General features: G+C 44.9%; 1 protein-coding gene across 2 annotated transcripts in view; it reads right to left on the reverse strand.

Moving 5' to 3' along the window:
• Nucleotides 1-12,242, reverse strand: part of DLGAP1 (DLG associated protein 1) — a 356,932-nt gene that overhangs the window by 259,370 nt on the left and 85,320 nt on the right. For both annotated transcript variants that reach the window (XM_030213104.1, XM_030213111.1), the window contains exon 3: nucleotides 3,188-3,365. In XM_030213104.1, the coding sequence (XP_030068964.1) occupies nucleotides 3,188-3,365 (178 nt within the window). The remainder of the gene's footprint in view (nucleotides 1-3,187; nucleotides 3,366-12,242) is intronic.

Genomic DNA, 12,242 nt, shown 5'->3' on the forward strand with positions numbered 1-12,242 from the left:
TTTTCCAAGCTGAAGAGCCCTAGCCTTTCCTTATAGGGAAGTTGTCCCATCCCCTGCATCATTATTGTCGACCTTCTCTGTACCTTTTCTAATTGCACTATATCTTTTTTGAGGTGCGGTGACCAGAACTGCACAGAGTATTAAAGGTGTGATTGCACCATGGCGTGATTAGGCATTATAACATTCTCAGTTTTGTTTTCCATTCCTTTCCTAATAATCCCTAACATTCTATTTGCTTTCTTAGCTGTCACTGCACATTGAGCAAAGGGTTTCAACATATCATCAATGATGACACCTAGATCCCTTTTCTGGTCGGTGACTTCTAATGTGGAACCTTGCATCATGTAACTATGGTTTGGGCTCCTTTTTCCCACATGCATCACTTTGCACTTGCTTACATTAAAAGTCAACTGCCATTTGAATGCCCAGTCATATAAAGTCCTCTTGCGATTTAACAACTTTGAGTAACTTTGTGTCATCAGCAAATTAAGGGCCCTGTTTACTAAGTCACGCTGTAGGCATGCTATCGTTTTGGGTGTCTCTAGTGTTAGTGCGCTAATTTGTAGCGCACGCTAAAACACTAGCACGCCTTAGTAAACAGGGCCCCTAATTACCTCACTAGTTATTCCTATCTCTAGATCATTTATAAAAATACGTTAAAAAGCAGCAGTCCCAGCACAGACCCCTGGGGAACCCCACTATCTACCCTTCTCCATTTGGGAAGACTGACTATTTAACCCTACTCCCTGGAGTTTTCTATATTTTAACCAGTTTTTAATCCACAGTAGGACATTGCCTCCTTTCCCATGACTTTCTAATTTCCTCTGGAGTCTTTCATGAGGTAGTTTGTCAAACGCCTTCTGAAAATCCAGATACACAATATCAACCGGCTCACCTTTGTCCAAATGCTTATTCACCCCTTCAAAGAAACGCAGTAGATTATTGAGGCAAGATTTCCATTGACTAATGTATATGCTTATGTATATGCCCTGTAATTTTGTTCTTTATGACGATGTTGAACTTGCTAACTTTTCACTGGAGTTTGTTTATGGCACCAGGTAGTGTATTTGTTGGTGTTTGTATCACCCATTTATATTAAGCCATCAATAAAAATGATTGAAATATAATAGTCTTTATCATAAGTTATGTTTACTGGAATATTCATCAGCTTCTTGTTTGTTAGATGGTTGCCCTAGTTATCTGTTGAAGGAACACCTACTGAATTTTTAAGAACATAAGAATAGCCATACTGGGTCAGACCAATGGTCCATCTAGCCCAGAATCCTGTTTCCAACTGTGGCCAATCCAGGTCACAAGTACCTGGCAAAAAACAAAATAGCAGCAGCATTTCCATGCTACCAACCCCAGGGCAAGCAGTGGCTTTCCCATGTCTTTCTCAATAGCAGACAATGGACTTTTCCTCCAGGAGCTTGTCCAAACCTTTTTAAAATCCAGTTATGCTAACCGCTGTTACTACATCCACCAGCAAAAAGTTCCAAAGCTTAACTATTCATTGAGTTAAAAAATATTTCCTCCTATTTGCTTTAAAAATATTTCCATGTAACTTTATTGAGTGTCTCCTAGTCTTTGTACTTTTTGAAAGAGTAAAAAAATCAAGTCACTTCTACATGTTCTACACCACCCAGAATTTTGAAAACCTCAATCATGTAACAGGTAGGGGGGGATGGCTTGGGTCTACCTGCCTGAAGTGCACTGCACCCACTAAAAGTGCTCCAGGGACCTGCATACTGCTGTCATGGAGCTGGGTATGACATTTGAGGCTGGCAAAAAACATGTTTTATTTTAAATTTTTTTGGGTGGGAGGGGATTGGTGACCACTGGGGGAGTAAGGGGAGGTCATCTGGTCAATTGGGGCACTTTTTTGACACTTGGTCCTAAAACTAAATGGACCAAGTGCAGCTGGCGAAATGCTCGTCAAACCCGGCCATCTTTTTTCCATTATCGGGCGAAGCAGGCCATCTCGCAACCACGCCGGCCATCTCCTGATTTGTGTCGGAAGATGGCTGGTGATCTCTTTCGAAAATAAGCTGGAAAGTGTACAAGATGGCATTATAAATTTAAAACAGAACAATGTCTATTTTTGAATCATGAGATTTTACCTCTCAAAACCATAAAAAGTGCTGTTACCTTAAGGTCCTATACAGTATAACACTAAGGGCCCTGTTTATTAAGCAGCTTATAGGCACATTAACGTTTTTAATGTGCGTCAACCATGTATGCACGTTAACCATGTATGTGCCTACAATATCCCTATAGGCGCCTACATGGTTAGCATGCGCGCTAAGTGTAGGCGCACTGAAAATACTAATGCACCTTAGTAAACAGGGCCCTAGCACTTCAGAGTACGTTTATTTAACATATTCGGAAACTTTGAGGTAGCTGTCCATGCTTCATGAGGTCTTATAAAATGAAAAAATGCATTTTAACAGCTGCTGCTGATTACGGATCAGAAGATAGCCAGTAATATAAAATGTGAAAATAAAAATATGAAAGACTCTTCAACTTTATAGCTTCCTTATGTACGAATTGGCGGTTACAGGTTGCAATACAGGAGAAGGTGCTGTTTCTCTTTTTACTGTGTGTAAAGGAACTAAGGTGGAGACACACCAGAATGCAAGTCACAGCAACAATCTCCAGATGCTGACGGAAATGAAAAGGAGGATGACGTGTAAGAGAAAAAGTGATTTGTGCTATATACTAAGAGGTATGTTTACTAAGGCACGTTAGCGTTTTTAACAAGCCTTTAATATTAAGGCACGTTAAACACTAATGTGCAATTATATTCCTATGGGCACATTATTTTATTTTTTTGTTACATTTGTACCCTGTGCTTTCCCACTCATAGCAGGCTCAATGCGGCTTACATATTATATACAGGTACTTATTTCTACCTGGGGCAATGGAGGGTTAAGTGACTTGCCTAGAGTCATAAGGAGCTGCCTGTGCCTGCAGTGAGAATTGAACCCAGTTCCCCAGGACCAAAGTCCACCACTCTAACCACTAGGCCACTCCACATTAGCATTTAACACACATCAACCACGCGTTAAAAATGCCCCAAAGTATGCCTCTTTTCTTTGTATGAAAGACCAGGCTTTTCCTGGCTTTCAGAACACAGGAGGAGTCCATCAGGATTTTGTCCATTTTGCCATGCATGCGTGTCGCTCACCTGACTGAGAGTGCTCATGGCTCTCATGTAGCTTTCATTCCTAGAGCGGAATTTAGGAGATGCAAGCAGGGCTGTGGGGTCCAGAGTGTCCATACTCCTGTTGATTGAAACTTCACTCACTGCTCTCAAGTAACTGTGGCTCCGGATCTGAAGTTTTGGTGAGTGCTCATTTGATATCCTTGGGGGGTAAAAACAATGGAAGGTGTTATAAAGCATGACTAAATATGTTAAAATGTATTTAGGGCTTTATTCTATAAAGGTTATGCTCCTAAATTTATGCTCCTTATTTAGGGCCTATTACGCTCATAGATTTAGCATACATTTAGAAGCATAACCTTTATAGAATAGGGTCCTTAGTACATGGTACTGTATTGAATTGCTGCATGATGGTTGTCAAAAAAGTTAATAAATACAAATAAAATTATAAAAATGTATTTAGTACAACAGCATAAGTGAAAATCGGAAAGCAACTCTAATGAAGTTATATAAATATTTTCAACAATACAAAACATAGTAACATAGTCCATCCAGTCTGCCCAACAAGATAAACTCATTTTACATGAGTTGATGATACATTGAAACCCTCTGCTGACGTTTGCCTTTTCTCCCAAGCAGTGGCGTAGCCAGACTGCCAATTTTGGGTGGGCCTGAACCCAAAGTGGGTGGGCATAAAATTTTCTCTGTACCCCCCCCCCCCCCCCAGCAAAATTTAGTCACACTCAGATGCATTTGTCACACAGGGTAAAGTGCTGCTTTTCAGTGCATCCGATTTCAGACAATTTACTAATCCTTTTCAGTGAGCTTTCAGAGGCCAAAACCTCCTGCCTCAGGTCAGTATAATGCTGTTACGGTATCCTCTCCTGACCTAAGGAAGGAAGTATTGGTCTCTGAAACTTTATTAACACCATATTACTTTATCCTAAATTAAAAATAAAATTATTTTCTTTACCTTTCTTGTATGGTCATTTACTTTGTCTCATTGTGTCTCTAGATTCTGCTTTCTTTCGTTTAACTCTTCTGCCAGGGTTTCCTGGCCATTTCTCATTTTTCTCTCCTTTTTCTTTGCTTTCTTCAATATTTTTCTGCCTCTCTCTGTGTCCAGATTTAATTCATTCTTACTATCCATTCTTTAATTTCCTTCATCTACTTATGGCTTTTCATCTTTTTCTCACCCTTGTTCTCCCCATGCCTCTTCCTCTTATTCTCCAATCTATCACTACTCCCCCTTTCCATGCAGCAGCTCTCCTCTTTCTCTCCCCATCCTTCCAGTGTCTTCCCTCTCTCTCCCCATCCTCCAATAGTCTCCCCTCTTTCTTTCTGCATCCTTCCATCCAGTGTCACCTCTTTCTCCCTACCCTTCCATCCAGTGTCTTCCCTCTTTCTCTCCCCATCCTTCTACCCATCTACCCTCTCTCCTGATCCTTCCATCTAATGTCTCTCTCCCTCCTTCTAACCAGTGTCTATCTCTCTACCCTTTTCTGTTCAGTGTCCCTTCTCTCTCCACATCCTTCCAGTCTCTCCCCTTTCTCTCTGCATCCTTCCATCCAGTGTCTCTCTCCCCACCCATCCGTTTTCCCTCTTTCTCTGCCATCCTTCCATCTTCTTCCATCTCTGTACCTCTATCTTCCTCCATGTTTAGTATCTCCTTTTCTCTGTGTCCCTATATTACTCTGTCCATCTTCTCCCCTCTCTTTGTCCCCAGTGCCAATATATTTCTACCCTCTCTGACCCTACCCCATCCAGCTTCTCTCCTTCTCACTCCCTCCTCTTTCCAGCATCTGGTTTGGTTGCTTGATTTCCTGCCTCCCTCCCTCAAGCTGTAGGTTTAATATTCCCTTTTCCTTCATCTCCTTGGTCTGGTATCTCTGTTTCCCTTCCCTCCCTCCTTGTGCTGTACCAGCAGTTCTCTCCCTTCCCTCCAGTTCTCCTCCCATGTCCAGCAGCTCTCTCCCTTCCACCCAGATCCCCTCCTCCTCTTCCTTCAGCAGCTCTCTCTCTTCCATCGTCCCCTCCTTCTCTTCCTCCCATGTCCAGCAGCTCTCTCCCTTCCCTCCAGTCCCTTCCTCCTCTTCCTAGCTTGTCCAGCAGCTCTCCAGCCCCTTCCTCCTCTCCCTCCCATGTCCAGCAGCTCTCTCCCTTCCATTCAGTCCCCTCCTCCCCTTCCTTCAGCAGCTCTCTCCTTTCCATCGTCCCCTCCTCCTCTTCCTTCCATGTCCAGGAGCTCTCCCCCTTTCCACCAGTCCCTTCTTCCTCTTCCTAGCTTGTCCAGCAGCTCTCCAGCCCCTTCCTCCTCTCCCTCCCATGTCCAGCAGCTCTCTCCCTTCCATTCAGTCCCCTCCTCCCCTTCCTTCAGCAGCTCTCTCCCTTCCATCGTCCCCTCCTCCTCTTCCTCCCATGTCCAGGAGCTCTCCCCCTTTCCACCAGTCCCTTCTTCCTCTTCCTAGCGTGTCCAGCAGCTCTCCAGCCCCTTCCTCCTCTCCCTCCCATGTCCAGCAGCTCTCTCCCTTCCATTCAGTCCCCTCCTCCCCTTCCTTCAGCAGCTCTCTCCCTTCCATCGTCCCCTCCTCCTCTTCCTCCCATGTCCAGGAGCTCTCCCCCTTTCCACCAGTCCCTTCTTCCTCTTCCTAGCGTGTCCAGCAGCTCTCCAGCCCCTTCCTCCTCTCCCTCCCATGTCCAGCAGCTCTCTCCCTTCCATTCAGTCCCCTCCTCCCCTTCCTTCAGCAGCTCTCTCCCTTCCATCGTCCCCTCCTCCTCTTCCTCCCATGTCCAGGAGCTCTCCCCCTTTCCACCAGTCCCTTCTTCCTCTTCCTAGCGTGTCCAGCAGCTCTCCAGCCCCTTCTTCCTCTCCCTCCCATGTCCAGCAGCTCTCTCCCTTCCATTCAGTCCCCTCCTCCCCTTCCTTCAGCAGCTCTCTCCCTTTCATCGTCCCCTCCTCCTCTTCCTCCCATGTCCAGCAGCTCTCTCCCTTCCCTCCAGTCCCTTCCTCCTCTTCCTCCCTTGTCCAGCAGCTCTCCAACCCCTTCCTCCTCTCCCTCCCATGTCTAGCAGCTCTCTCCCTTCCCTCCCTCTTCCAGAAGCTCTCCAGCCCCTTCCTCCCACCTCCAGCAGCTCTCTTCCTTCCCAGATCCCTCTAATCCCCTTCCTCCTACAAGTCTGACTGTTGGCAAAAGTATCCCTTCCCCCCCCAACCAACAAACCACAAATCCAGCACTTGCCCTCCAGGCCCACCCATCCAAATCCTTCATCGCTGTCGCTGCCTTTTCTCCCGTGGCTCCCGGGAGGCAGCAATCAGCGTTACCTGTAGTGCCTGCCCTGAAATTATGCTTCTTTTCTCCCCAGGCTTCGCCCCGCTCGTTTCTTCGCTCGTCGGCAGCGCTACGCTGCGCTGCTATTCAAACAGGCAGCTCCGCTCCTCTCTGCCGCGTCCATCCGGCCCTACTAAACAGGAAGTGCATCAGAGGGCCGGATGGACGCGGCAGAGAGGAGCGGAGCTGCCTGTTTGAATAGCAGCGCAGCGTAGCGCTGCCGACGAGCGAAGAAACGAGCGGGGCGAAGCCTGGGGAGAAAAGAAGCATAATTTTAGGGCAGGCACTACAGGTAACGCTGATCGCTGCCTCCCGGAAGCCGCGGGAGAAAAGGCAGCGACAGCGATGAAGGATTTGGATGGGTGGGCCTGGAGGGCAAGTGGGTGGGCCTGGGCCCGTCCAGGCCCACCCGTGGCTACGCCCCTGCTCCCAAGCCTTTAATGGAAGAAGCAGCCAGTCACACACACAAGAACTAATACTGGCTGCACATACTGTAGCAGGACTGCTTATCCACGCCTACTGTAGCTGAGATCATTTTCATGTACTTTTTCTGACTTCATGTGTCATTTTTCCTTATGGAGTTCTTTTACTACAGTTTAGTGTGTGCTAACGGACATGAGTGCACACTAAGGACTAGATTCTATAAATGGCACCTAAAAAAATCGGCACAAAAAGAATAGTGCCTAGTGCAATTCTATAAACCATGCATCGTTAGACGTGGTTTATAGAATAGCACTCAGCACCAGGAAATGTGACTACATTAAGGCGTGAGGGAAAATCTGCCAGAAAAGCGGAGAACTCAAACACCCCACGGTAAAAACAGAAATGTAAAAAAAAGTGGGAGAGCGACCAAGGATACCAGAAACTGGAGACTTGACACAATGTCGTGTTTCGGCCATCAGGCCTGCATCAGGAGTCTGGCAGCGAGGCTTTAAATACCGTCCGTTGTTGTAAAGGCGGGGGAGAAGCGACCTTTGCTGGAGAGAATACCATACAACAGCCCTGTTGTATGGTATTCTCTCCAGCAAAGGTCGTTTCTCTCCCGCCTTTACAACAACGGACGGTATTTAAAGCCTCGCTGCCAGACTCCTGATGCAGGCCTGACGGCCGAAACACGACATTGTGTCAAGTCTCCATATTATTAATAAATTGTATTTTATCGAACATCCTCCAGTTTCTGGTATCCTTGGTCGCTCTCCCACTTTTTTTTTACATTTACATTAAGGCGTGACCATTTACACCAATGAAAATCTGGTGTAAATCCCCATACGGAAATTAGGTGCAGATCCCCCTAATTCTGTAACATCTAGGGAGAGCGTTCCATAGACGGCTGCCCAGGAAGGAGAAATTGGATCCATAATAAGTTTTGTACTTGAGACCTTTACAGCTGGGGTAGTGCAGGTTGAGGTACTTTCGTGAGGATACAGACATGTTTCTAGCTGGAAGGTCGACCAGATTTATCATATAGTTCGGAGATTCTCCGTGTATTATCTTGTGGATTAAAGTCTGGGCTTTGAAATTGATACGTTCTTTGATTGGGAGCCAGTGCAGTCTTGCACGGAGAGGAGTTGCACTCTCAAAATGTGATCTGCCAAAGATGAGTCTTGCTGCTGTATTTTGGGCGGTCTGAAGTTTTTTTAGGATATAGGCTTTGCAGCCTAAGAAAATATTGTTGCAATAATCAGCATGGGTAAGTACCGTGGATTGCACTAAATTCTGGAATGTTTTCTGGGGTAGATATGGTTTTACGCATTTCAATATCCACATCATTGTGAACATTTTCTTTGTGGTGGATGTGGCGTGATTGTCGAGGGAGAGGTGGCTGTCTAGTGTCACTCCAAGGATTTTCAGGTTTTCAGAAATGGGGATTGTAGTGTCGGAGATGGTGAGATTAGATGGGGGGATTGCGGAGTGCTGAGATGAAAGGATTAGGCACTGTGTTTTTTCTTTGTTCAATTTCATCCTAAAGGCATTGGCCCAGGAGGTTAAGATGTTCATGCCCATGGATAATCTATCAGAGATTTCTGTTAGGTTTGATTTAAAGGGAATGAATATAGTAACGCCATCAGCATAAATGAAAGGGTTTAGACCATGTCTGAATAGGGCTTTGGCTAGTGGGATCATCATTAGATTGAAGAGTATCAGCGATAAAGGGGATCCTTGAGGTACTCCGCAGATAGGTGACCAGGGGGATGAGATATCAGTGGGTGATTTAATTTGATAGGATCTTGAGGTGATGAATCCTTTTATTCAGTTAATAATGTTACCGCCGATTCCAAGTTTGTCCAATGATTTGGCTAGTATGTTGTGATCTACCATGTCAAATGCACTGGACAAGTCGAATTGTAGAAGGAGGATGCTGTTTCCAAATGCAATTTCTTGTCTGAATTTGGATATTAGGGTGAGTAAGACAGTTTCTGTGTTGTGGGCTGGACGGAAGCCTGATTGTGACTCATGTAGAATGAAGAATTTTTGTATGTAGTCATTGATTTGAGAGGTCACCCTGTTTTCCATCAATTTAATTAGTAGAGGAATGGAGGCGATGGGGCGGTAGTTGGTGACATCGCTTGCTGGTTTCTTTGAATTTTTCGGTATTGATGTTTTATTGCTAGGGAGAGAGCCTGGGAGGGGGCAATGCATTACTCTCTCCAGAAAGACTGAGATTCTGTGGTGCAGGGCAAGGCGGCTCTGCTCTTCTCCTCCTACCCCGCCCCGCCACGCGTGAGCTACAGGGTCCCAGTCTCTGAGTCCAGTACATACCTGAAGAAGGTAACCTGGTTGTCCAGTGGATTCTTCAGAGCAGGCAGGAAAGATCCCCAGTCTTTCCTGCCTGCTGCCGGCGCTGACTCTCCCGTGGTGCTACTGCATCGCTCTTCAAAATGGCCACAGAGACTTACAAGGGCGGCCTCCAAGACTTCAGCAGAAGTCTCATGAGGCTGCAGCTGGAAGTCTCAGCGGCCATTTTTAAAGAGCGATCTGGCAGCGGGGGAGGGTCAGCGCCGGCAGTGGACAGGCAAGACTGGGGATATTTCCTGCCTGCCCCGAAGAATCCACTGGACAACCAGGGTAGTTGCCTTCTTCAGGTACGTACACTGGAATCAGAGCCTGGGACCCTGTAGCTCGGGGAAGGGAGGGAGGAGAGCCGGCTTGCCCTGAAGAACAACCGGCTCGCAAGATGGTAAAAAATTTAACAACCGGCTCTTGCAAGCCAGTGTGAGCCGGCTCCAGCACACCACTGGGAATGCCCCAATCTGCCCATGACCACACCCCTTTTTGGATCCGTACACTTAGGGGTCCTTTTACAAAGGCGCGCTAGTGTTTTTAATGCGTGTTAAAAATAAGAGTGTGCTAAACGCTAGACATCCATTTATTCCTATGGACGTCTCTAGCATTCAGTGCGTGTTAACCATTGGCATGCGCTAAAAACGCTACTGCACCTTTGTAAAAGACCCCCTTAGTGCATGTTCATGTCAGTTAGTGCATGCTAAGCTTTAATAAAAGAGCCCCATAGTTAGTCACCCTTATTTTCTCTCTAATTTTTTTGTTACTCTGTAATGCTCGGTCCCCATTTACACCCTATGATGTTTTAATGTGTATTGTATTGCCTTTGTAAATAGCATAATGTGTATTTTCAGTGTACAATGAGACTTTTTTTCATTTAATCACAACCAAATACAATGTTTAGTACTCCTCACAAATAGCAACTGATGGGGCACACAATTAGATAAATTACATAGGAGGACATATTTTTTCTGGAACTCGTTGCCGGAGGATGTGGTAACAGAGGTTAGAGTACCTGGGTTTAAAAAAGGTTTGGACAAGTTCCTAGAGGAAAAGTCCATAGTCTGTGGTTGAGTTGGACATGGGGGAAGTCACTGTTTGCCCTGGAATTGGTAGCATGGAACGTTGTTCCTATTTGGGTTTCTTTTTTTTTTTTTGTTATTTATCGTTTTTATACATAGTAAACAAGTATAAACTTGTAAAGAAAAATCCACTATTACAATTAAATCTAAAGATATTATTCATAACACAAATTAAGTATTATAGCTTCATTTAAAGTCCACAACAGGAGTCCAAGATTCCTAAATAGGAGAAAACAGGTAATAAACTTTATAAATCAAATTTTGAGATAGAGACGAGTTTCTATTCGACTTTACTTAACTAGGAGCTCTCTTAGATGTTAAAAAAAGATGACAACTGGTCAGGATCAAAATAAACATATTTCACGGCTTGATAGGAGATTAAACATTTACAAGGATATTTAAGGTAAAAAGTTGCGCCAAGATGAAGTGTCTCCTGTCTCATCTGTAAAAACTTTTGGCGTCGCCTTTGCGTTTCCCTCGCTAGATCTGGAAAAACACGAGTTTGCAAACCACGAAAGGTTTTTTCTTTATTCTGAAAAAACTTCTTTAAAATCCAGATCTTGTCCAAAGGTAACGCTACTGTGGCCAACATAGTAGTTGGTGTTATCTGTTCTGAATCCGACATTTCAAGAAGGGCAGAAACATCCAATGGTTGCGCATTCTGAATATTATTCCTTTGTAAAGGATCTAAACCCTTCATGGGTATATAAAATACCTGTGAAAAGGGTGGCATATCTTTATCTTCTATCTCTAGAATTTCTCTGAGGTAATTTTTTAGCATCTCCTGAGGGGAGATAAGTGGTTGTCGCGGAAAATTTATAAAACACAGATTATTAGATTTTGAAGTATTTTCCAGCATTTCTGATTTTCTCCTTAAATTAACCAAGTCTTTAAGCATTGTTGTTTGCTGTGATTTCAACTCTAAAACATCCTTTTCCTGTTTAGCCAAATCTGCTTTAACTATTTTCACCTCATGCTCAATTTCTGTTACCTTCCCATCTAATATCACAACTTCATTTCTTATTTTCCTCATCTGGGGGCACAAAAACTTCCCCATTTCTGCAATCAACTGCCAGACATTGTCCAATCTATATTGTCCAATGTCACATCATCTGGTTTCTGAAAAAGTTTAGCAAATCCAATGCTGTCACTCTCTTCCTGTGAAACATGTTTCTCATCTTCCAATGTCCCTCGCAACTCCTCCTGTGTTTTTCCGGCAGTGTGAGATAACAGGGAAGAAGCTGAAAAATCTCCCACGTTCTCCGTTAAAGCTAACACTGCCTCCCGTCCAGTTCCACCCTGTAACACTTCGGTATTCAGGGCTAAGGACGCCGCCACCGGAGAACTACTTCTCACAGGCTGGGGAGGAGGGGCCCTTGCGTCGGGGCTCAAAGAAACTTCAAGTTCAAGGTTCAGCTCCTGGTCTCCTATCCTGGGCTGTTCCAGCGAACCGCTCACCGACGCTGCTGTCGAAACCTGAGCTCGTTGCAGATAAGATTCAATCAAGCCAGAAGATATCAAAGGTCTTTACTGCTGGGCTGCAGTAGCAGCAGCTCTGCCCCTTCTCTTTGGCATTACAAGGTAATTAGAGAGTAACAGTAAAATCTGGAGGAGCTCTAAAACACGTCTGTCTCAGTCAGCGGCCATCTTGGAACTCCAGTTCCTATTTGGGTTTCTGCGAACAGAACAGAACCGTGACCAAAAATGCCATGGATTTGGCAGAAGACATGTTTGGAGATGCCATTGATGACACAAAAATGTGTCAAGTGAATGAAGATACTGAATTCATGGATCTTCTAAACCAGATGGAAGAGTTGTCTCCCCTTGTTTCACGGGTATGCCTGTAGTTTTGTTTTCCTTCTGACAAATTATGTTCTGGGGTATACC

Source organism: Microcaecilia unicolor, chromosome 1 (assembly GCF_901765095.1).
Source record: "Microcaecilia unicolor chromosome 1, aMicUni1.1, whole genome shotgun sequence".
Taxonomy (NCBI): Eukaryota; Metazoa; Chordata; class Amphibia; order Gymnophiona; family Siphonopidae; genus Microcaecilia; species Microcaecilia unicolor.